The sequence below is a fragment of the Tasmannia lanceolata genome, unplaced genomic scaffold, assembly GCF_043159265.1.
Source record: "Tasmannia lanceolata isolate RefF3 unplaced genomic scaffold, GAP_Taslan_0.1 ptg000002l, whole genome shotgun sequence".
NCBI lineage: Eukaryota > Viridiplantae > Streptophyta > Magnoliopsida > Canellales > Winteraceae > Tasmannia > Tasmannia lanceolata.
This window is the reverse complement of record NW_027518679.1, coordinates 35,924,879-35,947,858: the sequence shown is the minus strand read 5'-3', so window position 1 is coordinate 35,947,858 and position 22,980 is coordinate 35,924,879. Positions and strand designations below refer to the sequence as shown.

Below are 22,980 nucleotides of genomic sequence, written 5' to 3'. Positions count from 1 at the left end.
GAGACAGTGGTACAAGAAGTTTGACTCATTCATGGAGAAGCACGGCTACAACAAAACCACTGCAGACCACTGTGTATTTGTCAAGAAATTTTCAGACGGTGATTTCATTATCCTCTTGCTTTATGTTGATGACATGCTAATTGTTGGCTATGATACCGACAAAATTAGCAAGCTGAAGAAGGAGTTGAGCAAGTCCTTTGCCATGAAGGACTTGGGACCGGCGAAACATATTCTTGGGATGAGGATATCCCGAGACAGACAAAACCACAAAATTTGGCTATCTCAAGAATGGTATGTTGAAAAAGTTCTCAAAAGGTTCAACATGAGCAAAGCTAAATCAGTTTGTTCTCTACTTGCAAGTCACTTTAAGCTCAGAGTGAAACAGTGTCCTTCAAGTGAGACAGAAAAGTCAGAAATGGATAAAGTGCCCTATGCACTGGCAGTTGGCAGTTTAATGTACGACATGGTATGCACAAGACCTGACATTGCTCATGCAGTTGGAGTTGTCAGCCATTTCCCCTCAAATCCTGGTAAGGAACACCGGGGCAGCAGTCAAATGGATACTCAGGTATCTTAGAGGTACATCCAGCACTCAATTATGTTTCGAAAATGGTAAACCTGTATTACAAAGTTTTACAGATGCATATATGGCTGGTGATGTGGATACAAGAAAGTCCACGTCAGGGTACCTATTAACCTTTGCAGGGGGAGCTGTATCATGGCAGCCCCGATTACAAAAATGTATTGCCTTATCCATCACAGAAGCAGAATACATTGCTATAACAGAAGCATGTAAGGAAGTCCTCTGGATGAAAAAGTTCCTACAAGAATTGGGCCAGAAGCAAGAGAAGTATGTTCTATACTGTGACAGTCAAAGTGCAATCCATCTCAGCAAAAATTCAACATTTCACTCCAGATCCAAACACATCGATGTGAGGCATCACTGGATACGTGATGTGTTAGAACAGAAGCTACTACAGCTTAAGAAAATCCCCACCAACAATAATGGTTCCGACATGATGACAAAGACCCTACCGAGAGAAAAGCTAGAAACTTGCAGAAAAGAAGCGGGCTTGACAGCTTTCCCCAAATAAGTCGTGAGGGGGAGATTTGTTGGTGTGGGTCCCTCCTATTTGGGGCTACCAACATCTTTTGTGAAAGTGTGTGTGTAATAAATAGGGTAGCTATGGTGATAGTGATAGATATAAAATGAGAAGGAAAATAAAAGGGGGGACAAGAGGAAAGAGGATCGATTAAACAAATCAAAGAAAGAGAAATGAATCTCTTCGCGAAATTCGGCGAAGCACGCACCGAATTTCAACGACTTTTACAGTGCATACGCCAAGAAAACGAAGTACGCGCCGAATTCGGTGCTGAATTTGACGACTTTCGCTGCAGAATTCATTTAAGGCGGATGCATAAAGATTGGTTTATTCGACGACTGCATGGGCAAGCTCGCATTCTGTTCACCTATAAATACGAGGAAGAAGCATGTGAAGATGTAACCCATCCTAGAACATCAGAGCAGAACAGCAGTACGTGTTCTGCATAGAGAAACCCACTAGCACAAATAGTGCAAAGAGAGAGAGAGAGAGATACACAGTTTTCTGATAATTGTGCAGTGAGACCCAGTGTGTGAGGGGAGTGTCAGCTACTCATAGTCATACACTGAAGGTACGACATCTGTATGCACTCTGTGAGAAATCCACCTACAGGTGATGTTGTAACACATTATTTACCATAGTGGAAGTTTTCAAGTGGATTACGGTCCCATGGTTTTTCCCTTCACTCTGGAGGGTTTTCCACGTAAAAATTCTGGTCTGATTTGTCATTTATTTTTCCGCTTCCATTTATCCTATTTAATTTTCACAGCTTTAACTCGGGAAAACTTTATCCGGGCCAGTAATTCCGCAACAGTAACTTTTTTTTTTCCAACACTCATTTCGGTGTCGAATTCCTGAATCTTTTCGTGGAATTTCGTTCGTACAAAACCCTCATTTCCTTCTCATTCTTTTTTCTAGAATTCCCGGGGCTTCTAATTGATCTTTCTTCCTCTTCCTATTTTTGTTCTAATTTCTCGTTTTCGTGTATGGTCTAGTCGAATTCCCATTCTTTTCATGGAATTTTGTCTGTTCTTTTCAAGACCTAATTTTCTTCTCATTCTTTGTTTCTAAAAGATGATGGCCTGGAATCGATTTTTCTTCATTTTTGTTTTTTCATAAAAAAGCAAATATACCATGTCAATGTGTTGTTTTTCATAAAAAAGTTGTCACAAGAAACGAAACATAATGTAGGCAAAAGTAAAAGTGAGGGTTATTTTGCTAAAAAGAACTAGCTCCAGTTCACTATATACATGAGCAAAAAGAGAAAACATGAGACATTAAATCATCGAGGAAAAATTCCTATGACAGCCAAAATGACCAAAATACCCTTAATTTCGAGGTAAATCTTCAAGTAATACATAGCCATTCTGGGCCGGATGCCACTGCACCCAAAAACCTATGGAAAACAAACGTCCGAGGAAATGCCACAGGTAAAAAGTTGGTCTAATCGCTACAATAAAACAGATCTAAAAACTAGACGACTCAATTAATTAGGTTTTTCGACGCCGAAATATCACTTTTAGTGATAGGAATTTCCCCTAATGATCAAATGGTCGGACAGAGAGATCCTAGCTGGCATTTATTGCAGGCAACCATTGCTTATCAGGGGCGGAGGCACATATAGCATGAGGGGCCCCCCCAAATGACTTTGAAAATCCCTTTTGTAATGTATGGATGTACATGCATGCTAAAATAGTTTAGTGGCCTTGGCCCCCCAATGACCATTGCAGGTAAGTGTAAATTAGTCCGCCCCCCCCCCCCCCCCCCCCGGTGTAAATTCCTGGCTCAGCCCCTGTTTGTGATGGCTTAAGTTAAGATGACATTTATTAAAATATTTAACCCTAAACAAAGGTCATTTTGGTCGTAATCCATCGAATCTTTATTTCCTAGGACCCTAGTTTTGAAATTATTTTCCTAAATAAAATAGAAGAATCCTGGGTTGGGTGCTTGGCTCAATGGGTTCCATCCCAGCTCACCAACCAAAAAAAAAAGGAAAAAAAAGAAAAATAAAGAAGAAGAATGCGAATATGAAGGGTACATCCTTGCAAAAAAATGCCCCCAAAAGTGCCTACATTGGATCCACGATATCGAAGCGCATTTATAATAATAGCATAAGAATGTACAAGTAATGGAATAATTAATGCACTTTGATGACGTGGATCTATGGCCGCCCAGCCCTTTAGTTTAGCATTTCTCAAAAAATAATATAGATAAGGAAATATTTTATTCTAAGAGGTTCGATGTGCAATAAAGTCATCTTTTATGTTCTCTCATTATCCACACCAGATATGATAATTTATTTTTGGTCTACATTGGACACCACGGAAATTTGAACGTAGAAAATAACCATAATCGTGACGTGGCAATTGACACACTCAACATATCGAGATTTTATATGGTGTATGCCCTTATAGTCTCGTATTATTTAGAAAGTACTTCACGGACCATACTATAGGATGATTTAAACCGTCCATATGATGGGACATATCGTAAATAGGTTGTGCCCAAAAAGTCATTTTCATAGGATGATCCAAGCCCTCCGATCTATGTATTTTCATAATATGCAATTCATCCATAGATCGGAGGGATAGGATCATCCTATGGAAATGAATTTTGGGGCACAACCTATTTACGTTGTGTTCCATCACATGGACGGTTTAGATCATCCTATGATGTAGTCCGTACAGTACTTGTTTGAAAGATACGGGTTACACCATATAAAATCTCATTATATGGTGTAACAACATGATAATACCTAGACGATTCAAAATCAAGACCAGATGTGAATCCACAGATGATGGGCCCTGACATAGATAGGGTGTGCCTAAAAAGTCAGCTCCATCAGATCATCCTAACCCTTCAATCTATGGACGAACCGTCAACTGAGGGGGTCTACCTTACACAAATTGAAACCACAGGGGGTCTACTTGTAACTTTTTAAACATTAGGGGTTAAGTTGAATGTGTCCGAAACCACAGGAGGTCTAAGTGTATTTTTCCCTAATTAATAACAGTAAACAATAAGCGTGCATCAGTGCGGTAGACCGAAGAGAGTGTGGCAGTAGCAGTACCAAAAAGAGAGAAAAACGCCAAAACGTCAAAAAACCGATTGTGAAAGGAAAGCGAACATAGAAAACAGTAGTAAAACAGAGAAAAAAAAAATGTAATGCGAATCAAAAATATCAGGCTGAGGCTGCCACGTGTACATTTTGACAGAAAGGATCTCGAATCAGACATTGCACTTTTTCTCTTAACAACCAAAAGCTAAAAAGAAGTCCTTTTTTAATACGCGCACCCTTTTTTTGTCAGAACTATGAAATATCTTGTGGAAATATCTTCTCTCTGACTTTTTCTGAGTTCTTCAACAAAAAACCCTAATTTCTCTGTTTCCATGTCAGACCTATCTGATTCCCAAATCTTTTCATGAAATTCTGTTCGCCCCTTTCTCAAAACCCTAGTTTTTCTCTCTCTCATTCTTTGATTGCAGAAATCCAGGGGCTTCGGACCTTTTTTTCTTCGACTTTCCACCAAAAAAACCCTAATTTCTCGTTTTCCTTTCCGAGCTAGTCGAATTCCCGAATATTTTCGTGGAATTCCATTCCCCCCTTTCAAAAAACCCTAGTTTTCTTTCCTCATTCTTTGTTTCTAGAAATCCAAGCGCTTGAGATCGATTTTTCTTCTTTTTCTTCCTGTTTTTGTCCCAGTTTCTCGTTTCCATGTTCGAATTCACGAATCTTTTCGTGGATTTCTGTTCGTCCTTTCACAAAACCCTAGTTTCTTTCTCATTCTTTGTTTAGATCGATCTTTCTTCTTCTTTTTATTCTTATTGGGGAAGTGATTCTAGGGTTTGTTTATCGGAGCTAGTCGAATTCCCAAATCTTTTCGTGGAATTCTATTATCCCTATCTCAAAACCCTAGTTTGTTTCTCATTCTTTTTTTTTTTTCTAGAAATCCAGTGGCTTTAGATCCAGCTTTCTTTTTCTTTTTATTCATTTTGCTGTTTTTGTTCTATATTCGGTATTGAGAAGCGATTCTAGGGTTTCTTTATGGGGGAAGAAGAGGAGAATATGGATTATGGAGGTGGTGAGGAATCACGCGTGACGGAATGGGAGGTTGGATTGCCGAGTGTAGATGATCTGATGCCGTTATCTCAACCGTTGATCTCTCCAGAGCTCGCATCGGCCTTTAGTATAAGCCCCGTGCCTCGAAAAACCGAGCTTGAGGTGAATAGAGCATCACAAAACACGCTTTCAACCCTCCGTAGGCAAAACTTGTCCAATTTCGTCTCTGGTAATCTCAAATCACTTCCCTCTTTTGGCGAAGATTGTAATCAAAATGAAGTTTTGATGGAGGAATCAGACGAGGTGTGGACGGAATCTCGAAAGGGGCGGAAATTGGATACAACAGAAGAGGTTGATTCTGAATTACATGGGACCGATAATTCGAACGATGATCATGATCCCTCTACACGGGCTCTCAAACGGTCCCGGTTAGTTTGGACTTCGCAGCTTCATAAGAGATTCATTGATGTTGTGGAACATCTAGGGATTACGAAAGCCGTTCCAAAGACAATTATGCAGTTAATGAATGTCGAGGGTTTGACGAGAGAGAATGTCGCAAGTCATCTCCAAAAGTATAGACTGTACCTTAAAAGGATGCAGGGTTTGTCAAATGAGGGTCCCTCTTCGTCGGATCAGCTCTTTGGGTCGGCCCCTGTGCCGCAGAGTTTTCAAGAATCTGCCGGGCCCATGCCGGTTCCTATGCCTTATGGCGCACATATGATGCCTATGCCAATGCCTATGCCAGTTCTTGGCATGGCCCATGGTCATGGGCATGTGGGAATGCCGATGAATAATCCGGCTGTGGGATATCATGGGTTCGGTTCGCATCCTTATAACATGTTTAAGGAGCAGCAGAGAGATTGGTCTGGAAACAACTTTGGTTCGCATCCTTATAATATGTCGTTTCCCCATGTTACTGCAAGTGATAAATAAATTTTTCCCTGATTTGCAATTGCCATTGATACCATCTAAGAGGTATGGCTTTTGATCTTCTTGTGGTTTGTTATTATTTTTTGTAAGAATTGGTGCTGCATTCTCCAGTTAGCTTCATCTTTAAATTTGAGTTTTCCTTCCCAAAATTTGGGATTTTTTGGTCTAATTGTACCATCGACAATTCAGAAATCAACCCCTAGTTCTTTTGTCGCGTCAAATAGAAATTAAGAAACAAATCTTTGACCTCTGATGCTTTTAAATAATGGTTTATGCGTCAGGACTTTCTCACCCTTTAAAGATCTCATGCATTAAACTCACTTTTGGTCATATAGGATTGAAGGTTTCCTTCAAACTTCTGATTATGTAGATGATTCACTGGCAGAAATGACCAGTTAGATGACAGAGTGGAATATGATCTTCTAGATAGATTGGAGTAATATATATGAAGTCATGAAATGCAATTTCAAAGCAAAGACTCCATATTAAATCCCACATTTACAACATGATAAATAATTACTCTGCTTGTAATTTTTGTTGGTTTATTAAAAGTTATGCATGTCTGATGTATCAGTTTGATTGGGGTGTTTTATGTGATGTTATCAACTTGCAGACCACGAGATAGAAAATACAGTGACGTTGATCATCTCATCTTCATGTCTTCACTACGGATATTTGGAGTCAAGTTTGTGGTACTTGACTCGCTGGAAAATCTTTATGTATCATCCTTGAGGGATGACTAACTGGCAGAGTTTGGGCAGCCCTGGCCCTGTTGGGGTCGGTGACCTTCTGAGAGACGAGGTAGGTGCTACGAAGTTGGCCTTTTCTGGTCCTCTCGGGGTTGTAGTTTCTAATGAAGAGGAGGTTAGGGCAGTTCCTTAGGGAGTCAGGATTATTGAGCCATCCCTCATGGATAATGTGATAGTGGAGGGTGATTTCCTGAATGTTATTAGATGGTTGAAGGGTGGTAGTCCACCCCCTTGGCACTTCCTCCCTGGATAGACGAGATTTTGGAGAGGGTGGGAAACTCCTGTGTTTCCTTCCGTCATGTACGGCGGTCAGCAAACTCGGAGGCTGACAGATTGGTGCGGGAAGGAGTTGCTAGAAGGGAGCTTGTCCTCTTCGATTTCCTTCCCCCATGATGGAGTTGTCTTTTTCCTTTTGTTGTATTGCTTTCTTTTTCTTTGTTTCTTTCTAGCTGACTTGCTCGGCCAGCTATGTATGTTCCTCCTTTTTCATTAATGATTTAGTACCATTCAAAAAAAAAAAAAAACAGAAGAAGAAAAGAAAGAGGCTTTTGAAAAGACCTAAGCTTTTTAGTTCCCTTTTATACTCCAGTTCTCCCGATGTTTAAAGACATTGCGCTTTCTTCAATTACCAGCACTTGATCTTATTGGCCTGAGTCTCCGTTTTGGATTTTTTATAGTGTCCACATCATTGGCCCGTCAATTTGTGTAGTCTTTCTTTTGTCCATGCAGAAGTTTGGTAAAGAGGAATGTCTGGTCTTATGTGCACTTTCTTTGCCTTTTGAATGGATTTCAGTGTTTGGGCTGCTTGTCTTTCCTTACTCTAGCTCAAATGAACTCTTACATTTGCTTGTAAGGATCATCAACGTCGAAAATGATGAAAAGTTGATACCAACCCATTAGATCAAATACGACAGACAAAATCACTTATATCTTCCTTCAACTTTCCAAGTAAAGATGCATTTTTAATGTCCCTTTGATTGATGGGCCGTGGGTGACTATATATGTAAGCCATTGCTAAGACTAATTTAACTGTGTTTGGTTTGAAAATTGTGCTAAATGTTCCATCGTATTCTAGCCCTTGTTGTTGATTGTATCCCTTGGCCACTAAGTGAGTCTTATACCTGTCAACCTTGCCATCTGGTTTCGTCTTTAATTTAAAGACCCAATTTGTAGCTAGTCTTATTGCCATCTGGTTTCATCTAGTTTCTCTAAAAGCTGGAAGTATTGAAGCCCACTGGACGATCAACAAGAAGATCTGCCTCCCCAAACTATCCACACCCTTAGATACACCTTGTGACATCAAATACCTACCATGGTTTTTAACAATATCAACCACCTTTTGTCCTGCGTTATCGCAAATGTCTGATAATTCAGTACATAGCACATTTCAAATGCAACTTGGATGAGCATTCATACATATACATATACCACATTTCATATGCAATTCATATAAGGGCAGTATACACAAAATGACAGATACTTTTTTTTTTCAAATAATTTTTAATATTTTACTAAAAAGTTATAAAAATTATAAAATAGTGAGAAAATGCAACATAAATTTTATGTATAACATGGCATGGTTAAATATGTACATGCCTTTATTTTGTTAGTCTTTTTTGAATGTCAAATGATCCTTTTTATTTTTAATAATATCAATTTTTTTCTAATATTATAAAATGTACTATATAACACAAAAATAGTATGAATTGTGTTATTTGTATAATTTCTTTTTCAAACCTGATTTTTTATGATTTTGAAATTTTATTTATTAATTTATAATTTTTAATACAATAAATTAATTATTTTCTTATTTTATAACAAATAAATATTTTTCTAGCATTTTCTAATGTTTCATCATACTATCCATTTTGTGACTGTACTGGATTTCTTCTTAAATTTCAATAGAAACTGACAAGTTTCCATGTTTTGACCAAAACAATGTAGCATATTTGCTTAAGGTTTCAATTTCAGTATGCCTTTCAATTTCAATGTGTTTCGGCGGAGATAGAAATAAACATATTTTGGGCATTTCATGCCGGATTCAGTGGAGATAGAAATAAAAATATTTTTTCCTCCTTAACATATTATGTTTAAGAGAGAGGCCTTTTAGGCGATCAAGAATGCCTTGAGAGCAGGCATAATGAGGATTTGGACGTTTCAAAAATGTTAAATTAGCATTTTTGAGTTTGATGGTCACAAGATGAGGCAAATTCCTGAAAGCAATGGTCCTAGGAGTGGAGGAAGAGTTAAAGGAAGGAAACAAAGATATGGGAAAATATGGACAAGACATTGGTTACTGGGAAAGACAAAAGAAAGGAGAAAAAATGGATATGGGAAGAAAGAGGAGAACTAAAATGCGAGGAAGAGAGATTAGGGCTTGGAAGAGATATGGAGAATGGGTTTAAGATTTCGAATGGAAGGATAAGAATAGGTTGGACTGGTTTTTCGTTGAGGGGTTGATAAAATGCATTTATTTAAGTAAGGCATCTGATAAATTTGGGAGTGTGGGCTCTATCTTTTGTATAAGGACACTTACTTTTGTTATATCATAATGAGAGCCTTAAGTGAGATGCACATTAGCAAGAGAATTCAAGATTAGAAAAAGAAATAGAAAAAACCCTAGAGAGAGGAATTCGTGAGGTTGGAGATGGAGGCTTGGGTTTTTTTGAAAAAGGTTTTGGATTGAAAGAAAGGAAAATCTAGGGTTTTTTTAAAAGTTAATGGATTGATTTTAAAAATGAAAGAACAACAGGATATGTAGTGATTTCGAAGGAAAGAAAGAAGTGAAATGGATAGAAGAAGAACAATGAATGAAGGATAAATTACCCCTTTGCGGTGACAGATCTTGGCCTTTAGTGTTACCTTTGATTGATCACCACATTAATATCAGTAAAATCACCATGTGAAGAAGAGGAGAGGAAAGAAAGAGAGGAGAGAGAACGCCATGTGAGGGAGAAAGCAATGGATTAATTTTGAAAATGGGTTTACAATAGCTTATATACATCAGTGTTACATATGAGTTATTTTCTAATACTGCTGACATGAGAAGCTGCATTACAAATATCATTCTTGGGAATTTCTCGGCAAGGGAAAATCTCACGATATATTAAGTTTTTTCTATTTTTTGGGGTTAATCGCTGGAAAAATCAATAGAAATAAAAATTTTAAAAAAATAAATGAAAACAAATAATTTGAGAAAAAAAAAATCATAAAAAAATCGTCATATTATCGCGATAAATGATTGAAAATGAAAATATCGCTATATTTTTTGAAACCTCGGGATTATTTCAGAATTTTGTCATTTATCAAAATGTTGTGATAAAATCACTATATTTTGAAAATATCGGAGATATTTGTGACAGAGATCAGAAATACGGCTACTTTTGAACCCCAGCTTTTCTTCTCTTCTTCGTCTTCCTAGAATGTCTTGAAACTTAAAAAGCTTGGGTTTGATTTCTTGGATAAGCTATCCTCATCAATTTGCTTATTTATGAAAGAATTATCTGGATTTTTATTGGCGGTTGGCTATTCAAAGAATGTGGCACAACAATGAGTGCCTTGCTAGGACTGTGGGTGTGAGTGAAGTGGATTCAATATTCATATGGATTCCCAAATTTCAAACATATCCAAAGATCTGAGAGTACCATTGCAGACAATCTGACAAGAAGAGAAAGTAGACTGAAATGCTCTTGTAGTTGGGGAAATGATGCCCTGATACATCTTGAACTGGCTTAACTTCTATTTTCTGTTTAGTTAGGGACATGTCGTCCTGTAATCATTTTGTGACACTTTCTCAGATTTAATTATCTTTTTGTTATCGCTCAGAAAAAAACATGAAAATACTGTTGAAACCCAATTGTGATTGACATAGGCCAATGACAAGGATGTAGGATTATAGGAGATAACCATCGAGACATGTTACTAATAGTCGTTTTCCTTAGGGAAATATTTCCCCTTTACCAAAACGAGCATACTGATTGTAAAAGGGTTGTGGCAAGTTGGCTACACGACATAATGAGGAAGTGGATTCAATATTCATATGGATTCCCAAATTTCAAACATATCCAAAGATCTGAGAGTACCATTGCAGACAATTTGACAAGAAGAGAAAGTAGACTGAAATGCTCTTGTAGTTGGGGAAATGATGCCCTGATACATCTTGAACTGGCTTAACTTCTATTTTCTGTTTAGTTAGGGACATGTCGTCCTGTAATCATTTTGTGACACTTTCTCAGATTTAATTATCTTTTTGTTATCGCTCAGAAAAAAAACATGAAAATACTGTTGAAACCCAATTGTGATTGACATAGGCCAATGACAAGGATGTAGGATTATAGGAGATAACCATCGAGACATGTTACTAATAGTCGTTTTCCTTAGGGAAATATTTCCCCTTTACCAAAACGAGCATACTGATTGTAAAAGGGTTGTGGCAAGTTGGCTACACGACATAATGAGGTCAAATTTCAACTGTTTCACATTTCGGTTTGTAAATCCACAGGGCGACTACCAAAAGTTAGATGGACACAAAATGCTCATACAAAATACTAAACAAAACTACTGACCAAAAAAAAATAAAAAATACTAAACAAAACTCTAGGAAACAAATTAACTTTCTATTTTTTGACAGACCATGGCTATGGAAATTTATGTGGATTTTGCAGTGATTTGAAAGTATTTTCTAATGACTTAATTACTCCTGGAACACCCATCTTTAGACTTCTGCTGTTCCTGGATGTTCCTTCAAGTGGCTTTCTACAGTCAAATACACTATTTCAAACACCCCTTTACCCAATGAATGGGTGTTAGCACCCTTTCATATTCTTGTGATGCCCCACTTTTAATTTGAATCCCATGGGGACTCCCCCTTTCTGAATTGACACAGCTTGGATAAATCTCTATGATAGTTATTTGGGTTGACATTCTAGTTTCTTAGGGTTTGTAAAAATGCATATTTGGAAGATTTGAAACCAAGACCTCATACATAAAAGTTTTCTTAGGCACTCGTCCAATAACAGAAGTTTTGTTTTTTGAATGGCAAAGAAATTTCATTAAAGGACATAGACCAAGAAGGTCCCTCAAAGTACAGAACCATATAATTGAAAAAGAAAAGAATACATGAAGAAATCGAAAGATTAGGGAGTAAGGAAATCAAGGAGCTCAATGCTCTCCCTACAAACTCCCTCTCTGGCTAATCTATCCGCCTCGCCATTCGCTGACTGCCTAATATGAGTGAAGGATATTGATGCTGCCCCATTTATATCCTAGATCTCATCAAACAAAGCGGCGAATCTCCAAGGTACCCCGTGAGGATCTCTTAGCCATCGAATGACATTGAGAGAATCCCCTTCAACCACCACCTTATTTAAGTCCGCTTCACTTGGCATCCGCCACACCAATTGGCCCCCTAAATGCCCATAACACCACGCCATCTTCATCCCTCAAAAGGCCTCCAATGCCCGAAGGCCCTGCATTCCCCATGCTAGACCCATCAAAGTTTAGCTTAAGAATCCCTTGTGATGGAGGCTTCCACACTTGAACTACTTTGGGATCCATACTAAACCCATTACATATTTCTTCCCATCCATGCCATAGATCAATAGCATATACAAAATGAAAGCATGGCAAAGTTTTCACCCAAGATATAGTTAGGGCAATCACTTTATTGAAGATGTACTGGGCTCCCTTTGCGAATCCCTTGAAAACCCTTGCATCTCTTTCCTCCGGATCACCCAAATAGTAGCAAGAAAGGAGACTTGCCAAAGTACCTTTCCTTTCCTTTCAATAACTTAAGTTAATTTAACTTATTTTTCAAAATAGCTGTAATAAATACCATCTCTCTCTCTCTCTCTCTCTCTCTCTCTCTCTCTCTCTCTCTCTCTCTCTCTCTCTCTCTCTCTTGAACTGGTAAATACCATCTCTTTCAAGGATAATGGGACCTAACATGAATGAAGATAATCAATTTTATCATCTGCAACTCGTTTTGTTAGTGGGAGACAAGCCTTACCTTCAACTGTCCCTTTTTGGATCATTTTTTTTTTTTGTGGACAAGAGAATGCACATGATTCACCTTCTCACGAAAAAAATGGAAAGAGAAGTCTTTTCTAGATAGTTCCCTCTTCAGAAACTTGACCGCTTTCAGTAACCACTTCTCAATTTGAGTACTGTGTTGAAGCTTCAGTGCATTCCAGAACTATCTATATCAAAATCTGTTGAAGATCCTTTGTTTGTGGAGTGTTTGTTGTGCTTTCAGTCTTCATGTATTTTTCAAAATTTCTGTTCGGTTGTTGTATTTTATTATTATTTTTCATCACAGTATTATCTTTTCTTATGTAGTCAATACAGCATCGTATTTTTTCATATAACTGTTATTGAAGCATTCTGTGGAGTTTCATTATTTGGATTTGAATCAGTTTGGTATGTCTTTCTGATGCAGCACCGTGAAGAGAAATTGAGGAAAGGGGAGAGAAATAGACTAAAGGGGATAGAATTAGAAGAATAGGGGGAGGAGACGAAAATAACCTGAATTTAGGGAGAGAAGAGAAGAAATCAGAAGAGAGAAGAAGAGGAATAGAGGAGAAAGATGAGGAGAAGAAGGGAGGAAATTAGAGGGGAGAATCTAATTCAATTAATCATTTAAAGTTAATAATCTCTACTACATAAGGCCTATATATAGGCAATTAGAAGTCCTTAAAATAAGGAAACTGCCTAATTTAAGAATCCCTAAAAAGTAAATATTGAATAAAAATTCCTAGAAACTAAAATAACATGGAAAATAAATTCCTAAACTAAATAACATGGAAATATAAATCCTAATGGGCAAATATGCCACTTATTGGCCTATTATCTGCATCACTTTCGGTATGGATGAAAACATAAATATTTCTGTCATTTTGTGTCATTTCGGTGTTCTAAGGGATACCAGGAGAGAAGTCATTTGGGCTTTTTCTAGGCTTATTGGGGTAACAGATGCGAGTGAAGCTGCTCCTCACCAGGGAATTATTCATCTTCATAGGAATCACCTGGATAAAGTAATAGCAGGAGATGCTCTCAATGTCATAAAATGGCTTAGAGGTTCTTCAGTCTCCCTTGAAGATTCGCTCAATACTTTGATGAGATCCGTGATAGGTTCGACGGTGTTTCCTTATCTTTTATGCGTGTAAGAAGATCGGCAAATGGGATCACAGATAGATTAGCTAGGGAGGGAGTAGACAAACAGAGTCTAGAGATTTTTTATTCCCTTCCTCCATAAGTGGGGTGCACTTTTTTCTTCTTTTGCCCTGTATGCTTGGGCTTTTATGTTTTTCATGGGGTGCACTTACTCGGTCGCCCTCTTATTAATGAAATCTGCTACCGTCCAAAAAAAGAAAAAAAACATGACGTAAATAATTTGTGGTTAGTAGATAGAGAATTTGCCTATGCATAGCACAAGAGCTGAATTCGGATTTGCAGGTCAAACCCATATCCAGGGTTCTAGTGTTTGTCTTCACTTGTGGTCTTTAAGTTATTGCCGAGTGTGTACTGGTCTGCTCCCATTTCTTGAGCACATGTGCTCCTCACTCTTGTATGCTTGTGACACTGATCAGTGTTTTGGTAGAATTGATGGCTACCTGTGGCTATTTTGAAGCCCCAATGTTTATCAGTGAAATATTACCTGATTGTTTTTTATTTTTTTCCTTGCTTTGTTTTTCGAATTTTGTAACTGCGATTTTAAAAACAAAGATGTGTACCCTAGCCCATGTATGTCCCAAAGTTGCATTTGTGATGCCAATAAATAAAATAAGATATAATGCAAGTATTTTATATTACATATCTGTTTGAAAACAATTATAAACAGTTAATTGAAAAATAACCTTTCATGAATACTGCATACTGAGGATGAATAAAACAGAAACCAAAAATGATACTGGTGTTATTGTGATTTTGTTCACTGCTGAAATAAGCCCATAAGCCCCAAAGTGGGAATAATAACCAATTGAGTGTATAGAAGGCAGACCCTTGTAGATACTGTGTTGAAACTTGAAAGCACTATTCTTTTAGACTAAGAGGTCAGAGGATTTTTTAAATTTGGAAATTGAGTGTGAGCTTTTTTCCATATACCGCTTTATAGAATGCCTAAAATAATCTCCATATTTTATCTTTTTGTACATTCCGGGATGTTGTTGACAATTCCCCATCTGTTGCAATGACTCAATTTCCATACCATCACTTGGGAATACAAACGACACAAGAAATCCTTGCCTTATTCTCATTTGTCACAGCTCTGTGTTCAATACTTTTGTATTTGTCATTGTTCCGAATCTGTAACACCAGAGACAATAATTAGGGAAAATTAGAATCTCTTCACCAAATTATTTCTTTTTTTTAAAAAAATTTTCCTGCGAAGGAATTATAAGAGTTCTTGTAATCTGTAATTTCTGGTGCAGGGCGACTGCAAGCCTCAGTCATTATCATGTTTGGCTCTGCATAATATGTAGATATTGAGAACAACAATTTCCAAGCCCACTATGGCCAGGAATACTATACATGCATTTTTCACTCTTTGAGTGAGCTGACTTTCTTTGACATAGTTAACAACCTGGGAGTAATTTTTATGCAGTCAGCATGGTAACTTTTAGAATGTTTCATATCTTCTAGAGATTTTCTTTTACTGGTGAGGTATCCTGTGTAAAGTATGAAGTTATAATGTATAAAATCCCTTTATACCAAAAGATTTTTAATGCATATGGTATGATACTTTTTTTCTGATTAGCAACAAGGCATTCTTCTTTGCTGCATAAGTTGAGCCTGACTATGTGGACCTTTTCTGGCCACGATGTCTTAACTGCACAAACTGCTCTACCACAATGTCGTGTGGGGAACTCTAATGAGATTATATAAGTAGACAAATGGGGAAATCTAACTGTTCATCAAAGATTATTGGCATGGATCAAGTTGGCCAACTGGAGAAACAATAAGTTAATAGCAAAGTAATGATCTCAACGGCTCTTTTCACTCTATGGAGATATGGCTTGAGAGGTGTAATAGAAGAATGGAAGGAAAGTACTCTCAAAACAGATTAATAGAGTGGAAGGTTAAAAAATTGTGTATGATCGCACTACAAGCACTCCAAGCTAAGCAAGAAATAAGTAGGCTGATTGGAGATATTGGATTGGTTCATATTACTAACATAGTGGCCGAGGGTCAGGGACTTTTGACGATTTACTGGAGTCTCCCAAGCCCGAGAACATTAAGCTCAACATAGATGGAGCAAAGGGAATCTAGGGTGATCAGGTGGAGGAGGCACTAATTTGGTTATGACATTTTCCGATTTACTATATGATTGGATCGAGTGTGCAGGCAGAGTGCAGAGCGCTACTAGAAGACCTCAAATTATGTAAAAAAACTAAGGGGCCGTTTGGATACACGGATTTTAGAATCCAGGTTTTTAGTTTGAAAACAGTGTAAAAGAGGGTTCATGATCAAGCTGATGTATGCTGTCCTCACAGTGTTTCTTGGATTTTAAGTGAGAAATTCAGGTTTTAAAAATCTCTCCCGCATCCTGAGATTTCGAAAACCTGGAAATATGGGAGGATCTGCTACTCTCTTGCTGACAGAAAGAAGGGCGAGAAGTCAAACACGAGCCAAAAACGACGTCTGGTCGGCTTCTTCTCTTGTCTCTTAGATACAATTTTGAAGAAATCCCGGATTCTAAAATCCGCGTATCCAAACGGCCCCTAAATGTATGATATCTCTATTGAATCTGATAGCAAAACGATAGTGAAAATGGCCCAATCAAAGTTCCAGATACTGTGGAGAATAAAATGCTTTTGGAATGAGATTAAGGAGCTAATACAAAATTGTTCTCCAACTTTAACTCACATTTATCGGGAGGCGAACGGAACCGCTGACGCCTTGGCCAAGGAGGGGTGTTTTACTCGAGATAACAAGCAGTACTATAAGTGGGAGGGATCTTCCCAGAGTAGCGAGAGGAGCAAGCAGATGTTATAGATTGGCCTTACCCAATCTGAGGACAATAGTTTTTCCTTAATCATATTTCAATATGTGTCAATTGTAAATATGTTTTAGATTAGTTTTGGGTCACGTCCAGATGATTTCTTTAAGCTAGTGTATTGTTTCTTTTAAGCATTAATAAAAATTTTGGGTCCGCTCCGGGCCCTTGGTGCATAATTCCGGGTTAAAAAAAAAGTGGTTACTTTTTCATTCTTGTCATCCTTGTATAGCTTCAATCCTTATCTTCTTTCTCTGTGATATGGCCTTAATATAAATGCAAAATTATTTTCTACTGCTTCTCTAATTTCAAATGGATTTTTTTAATGTTACAGTTTTATTAAAGAGATCTAGTGACACAATGGTTTCCCATGGGACAAGGTGCCACCCAGGCTAACAACCACAACCTTCATCAAGAACATAGATACAAGAAGACAGAAAACACTCTCTTCCTTATCAATCCATTCCTGATTCTAGACCCAAATTTCTGCAGGCTTTAGGGATCAGGGGGAACAATCATCATCCCCGCCCTATATACTCCATCTTTAGCAAGTTTGTCTGCCCCTTCATTAGCTGAATGCCTCATGTGCTTTTTTTTTCGGCGAAAATAGCGAGATGAGATGTCTAATCTCAGTAATAATGTTTGGTAATTTCCAAGGTCCAATAACTTCGTTACTAGCCCATTTGGTAACATTTGATGAGTCACCTTCAGTAATCAACAAACCGGAGTCATGATTAGTGAACCATATCAAACCTCATATAACAGCTCTTGCCAAGGTTTTAAATTTCGGTTTCGGTTTCAGTCACCAGCGAAACCGAAACATTTTGGTTTCAGTACAAAATTTCGGTCGAAATCCTTATAAAATCACGAAAACGTTTCGGTATGAAATCACGACCAAAATCCATGTAAGATTCTTCACATTGGCTTTTCTTTTTATGTTTTGTTCTTTAGAAATGTCTATCTCGTTTTTTTTTTCTGCGAGTGGAGTTGAAATGCTGGAACTTTGCTTTTTTCATATGAAAAGTTGCATGTTATGCATATTTCAACCGAAAGATTAGCGAAATCACGAAATTACGTACGAAATCCTGAAATTTCAGGTGAAATCCTATATTTTTCCAAAACCAAGTGGATTTTGTTTCGATAATAGCCGAAATCAAAATATTTCGGTCCACTGAAATTTAAAACCACGGCTCTTGCTCCCGTCTTGTTGGAATCGCAAAGAAAGATAAGATTGTTCTCCCCTTAGAATCATGGAATAAGTCGTCATTAGCCTCATTGCTCAGATTGCCCATTGAACTCCCTTCAAATTATGTTTGACTCATCTGTTAGGTAGTGGGCTCCACCTAGGCAACACTTTGAGACTCCTTTGCTCTCGATCATTACCATCTTCCAATTTGTTAGAATCTCTTCCACACTATAGCAAGGAGGGTTTGTCAAAATGCTGGAACTTTGCTTTTTTCATATGAAAAGTTGCATGTTATGCATATTTCAACCGAAAGATTAGTGAAATCACTAAATTACGGACGAAATTCTATATTTTTTCAAAACCAAGTGGATTTTGTTTCAATAATAGCCGAAATCAAAATATTTCGGTCCACTAAAATTTAAAACCATGGCTCTTGCTCCCGTCTTGTTGGAATCGCAAAGAAAGATAAGATTGTTCTCCCCTTAGAATCACGGAATAAGTCGTCATTAGCTGCATTGCTCAGATTGCCCTTTGAACTCCCTTCAAATTATGTTTGACTCATTTGGTAGGTAGTGGACTCCACCTTGGCAACACTTTGAGACTCCTTTTCTCTTGACCATTACCATCTTCCAATTTGTAAGAATCTCTTCCACACTATAGCAAGGAACATCCTTGCCACTTCTACTCCAGTATGCCACTTCAAGGTTGCCAGAGCGGGAATCGAAAGCGGGAATCAAAACCTGAATTGAAAACGAGAATCGAAGGTTCCCGGGATTGTCGGAAGCAGGAATCGTGAAGTCGTCGGGGAATTGCACGGGGAATTGTCCGGGAATCGCTGGGGAGTTGGGCATCGCCGGGGAATCTCAGGGGAATCGCTTGGAATCATAAACCGTGGCGTGGTTCCCAAAAGTAGGAATCGGGTTTCCGGGGAATCATAAACCGCGATTCCCAAAAGTAGGAATCGGGTTTCCGGCTAATCCGAATCGGGATTCCCAGTTTTTGGGGATTCGAGAAGATTCCCGTCTCGGATTCAAGAACCCGGGAATCGAGGTTCCCCACTCCCAGGGAAGAGTCCTGCTTCCTTGTGCCACTTCTAGTCCACGATATGAGGTAGATTTTGATATCTAGCACAATTCTTCCACATCCTCGCTTTCGATCTTTGAATATGTGATTGTTCCTTTCTTTCCATATTTCAAATGAATTTGTATTTAAAATATTTTAGAGTGGTAGGATTGGTGGTCATAAAACTATTCAAAAAAAGAAGGATGGTGGTTATAATACTCCTTTTGTAGATGCTTGAATCCAGAAGGGGTTTCCAAAATTTTTCGAGAATTTGAATTTCAATTGAAAGGGCCTTTGTGATTGATCATGTTTGGTTGTCACTCTTGGATTTACAAACCAAAGTGCAAAATTAAGTTTGAGAACTAGGATTGTTGATAAAAAAAAAGGGCGGCCCAGTGCACGAGGCTCCCGCCATTGCGGGGTCTGGGGAGGGCTAGATGTGTGCAACAGAAACAAATCCATATTTCTATTTTAGAGCAGCACAAAAAATAACCCACTATGGCATTTCCTAATTAGAAACTTTCCTAAATTATTCATATTCCTAAACCAACTTTGTAATTTTTCCTGAACATACAAATCCCAAAGCCACCGGCCATCTTAAAAGCTTTCCAAAATAAAAAATATTCCAACTTTGGCCTCAAAATTGCTGTTCATGTTTTCATTTCATTGTTCCCATCTCCCCTTTAATTGCTTTCGGTAAATTATGGATTTATTCATTAACATTGCTTTCATTAGCTGAATAATAGCTAATGGTATACATTGATATACACGCATGAAGATTCATGTAATTTGGACAAGTTAAATGTAGAGTTACAAATACTCCCTGTTTGGATTTGGGGGGTGGCCTACTTTGGTCGCATTTTATTCAGTATTTTTTTGTGGTTTTTTCTCTACGTACCATTATTTGTGAAGATCAATTGGTGTTCCTGTGTGATTGCTCAGTCGTGTAGCGTGTTTAATACTTTTGGAGGAGTCCTTGTAGTTTACTTCTATCTTTGGCCTTCATCTGATCCAGTTGTTGAACTTGACCCATGGTTTTCCTATATTTTTATCTGTAAGCACTTCATGAAAAATATACTGAGATATCTAGAGATTAGGTTAAGTACCTCAATGACATCTCCAATATTCACGACTAGAAAATTTTGTATTGGTTTAACAGGTACCCATCCACCGTCAATGCCGAATTTGGAGATCCATCCCCATTATCAGAGATAGATTAGCAAGGAGTTCCTCTCCTACCCTTTTCATTTCAGCTAAGTATGGTTCAACTGTGTCTCTAAATGAGGAAAATATATAAACTATTAGGATAAAAATAGAAAACTACATATTCAGTTAGCTCAATGAAATCCTTCTGGTTTGTTCGAATGGCGTAGCTCCCGTGACGAAAGACCAGGGCACCTCTATATGTTGCCACATTATGATATCTAAATATTCTTCAAAAATAGTGGTGTTGATATGCCCATTATGTGAAAAAAGAACACACTTATATACCTTTCTGTCAATAATCCATGGTGACATAGCTCTCTGATGCAGACAAACAAACATCAAATTGCATGGCATGTTGGTAATATCCTAGCAAACTGGTTCTTGGACTCTTTCTTGGTACAAAGTATTCTTTATCTAAACCATATATTTAGGAAGTGTTGAGTACTTCAGAATAATCAAGGAGTCACACCAAACTCTTGTTTTATGTGCGATCTGAAGAACATTAGTTATTATTTTAAAAAGATGGATAAAAGAGGCATGTCAGATATGCCTCTTAATTTCAAGAAATCCCATTTTTAGGGTTTACTGGCAGTTCAATTGAGCAGCAGTTGTTGTTGCTTCATACAGTCCTTTACTGAGGATCTTTTGGTTATAGGTTTTGGAAAATCAAAAATCCCTCCATATGTTTTTACCATTCAGAGTTATTGCTTTCATTCATTATATGGTATATCTATTATTACAAAGAGAATTCATTTATCAACTGTAAAAGATTTTTGATACATTTTAACCTGGGCCCTGTTTGGATTGCAAGAAAAACGTTTCTGTTGGAAAAAATTTCCGCATGATTTAGATGGAAAATTCCCTTTAATTAAAACTTGAACCTCAGTGGTTTAAGATGTCTTTTTCATGTGTTAAAAATACAGTAGAAAAATAGGAAAATTTGGAAAAGTTTTTCCTTTCCACACTTTCCAAAAATTCGTGTCCAAACATGACCTTGGTTCCTTTCAGTCTACTGTGATTAGCTCATCTCTAAAATCTACATTGAATTGACTCGAATTTTGCGAGATATTGCACCCCCATAGGTGAAATGCAAGCATAACTTGATTAGGATAGATAAGGAGACACTTAAAATGCCTTAATGAACAAGAGGTACGTGCTTCCCTTGCTTTCTAGCATGTTGTGCGCATGACGGAATTGGATGAGTTTGCATTAGGATCGGACGTTTGTATTGTGATCACATTATAGATTATTGAATCCAATATTATTATTTTTGCACCTGTGCACATGCATGGAAGTTTATAAGAAACAAAATGCCCTATGACCTGCTCATCTCTAAAGTAAGCGGAATCTAGATTGAATTGACTTGAGTTTTATGAGATATTGCACTCCCCATAGGATAAATGCAAACATAACTTGATAAAGATGTAGATAAAGAGATACCCTTAAAATGCCTTAATGAACAAGAGGTACATGCAGCCTTTGCTTTCTAGCATATTGTGCGCATGAGTCATGACAGAAGCGGATAAGTTTGAATGTCTTGAAAGCGGGACTTTGCATTTAGGTTCATGAGTTTGACTGTCTTGAATAGTGGGACTTTGCATTAGGTTCAGACATTTGTATTTTGATCACATTATAGACTATCGAATCCAATATTATTATTGTCACTTTTATACAGGAATCGATGTTTATAACCCATTTTACATTTCCTTGTTCACGTTGATGAGTGCTAATCGTGTGATCATGGAAAGGTGTTGAAGTATACATTATTAAATAATATCAACTCTAACTGCTTAAGCTTTTGGACTAATTGGTTGTTTCACATGGTATGAAAGCTATTGCCTCACTGCATGTCCTGGGTTCAAAAACCAACAGCTCATTGATATTAAAAATTCACTTGTACTGCCAATCCCAAAAAGGAAAAAAGAGGGGCCACACATGAGGAGTGTGGAAGTATAAATGATTCAATAACACCAACCCTAACAGCTTAAGCTTTCGAAGTAATTGATTGTTTCACAGAAGGTTATTAGATCGAGCAACTGATCTAATGCTTACATGGTTCAATATTGGTAGTCTCTTTGAACTGAATGTTATATTAATAAATTGGATATCACTGGCGACATTACTGCAAGATGATCTTTTTATATATGGGCTTCAGATCTTTGCTAACAAACATGATTCAATATTGGTAATGTCTTCAACTGAATGTAATTTAATAAATTGGATAGTATGGGCCATATTACTGAAAATATGATGCTTATGTGTAGGGGCTTAAAATCTTTGCTAGCCAATTGGGAGAAATGTTAGATTTTACTGAAAATTGACATGTAGAGTAAATATATGGAAAACCAAAATAGTAAATTGCATGCAAAACCATATTTTTTCAAAGTTGAATGCCAAAGATTGGATTAAATGTTTATAATGATTAAAAACACCCACAACACAAAGCAAGATATTCGAGATTACAAGATCAAAAGAAGTTATTTTGAGAGATCATGCAACATTTATCGGGGAGATTCTAGTGCCATCGTTGCTCAAACGAGCCGGCTAAGAACATTGTGCTAGGTAAAGGTCCATTTGGAGTGACAATTTCCTCTAATTTTGATTATGCTTTCATCCAATTCTAGAAATCAGGTGGGAAGGGTGTGGGAATCCCATGAACAGCTATCACACCATTGTAGAAAATGTCTGGTTTC

The 22,980-nt window shown here is 37.6% G+C and overlaps 1 protein-coding gene across 1 annotated transcript; it reads left to right on the top strand.

Annotated features, from left to right (window-relative positions):
- The first annotated feature begins 4,422 nt into the window (after nucleotides 1-4,422).
- On the top strand, nucleotides 4,423-21,989 carry LOC143871313 (transcription factor PCL1-like). The gene is made up of 2 exons (XM_077376663.1): nucleotides 4,423-6,138; nucleotides 20,241-21,989. The coding sequence occupies exon 1, from the start codon at nucleotides 5,149-5,151 to the stop codon at nucleotides 6,094-6,096; it is 948 nt and encodes a 315-aa protein (XP_077232778.1). The 5' UTR covers nucleotides 4,423-5,148; the 3' UTR covers nucleotides 6,097-6,138; nucleotides 20,241-21,989.
- Nucleotides 21,990-22,980: the final 991 nt, after the last annotated feature.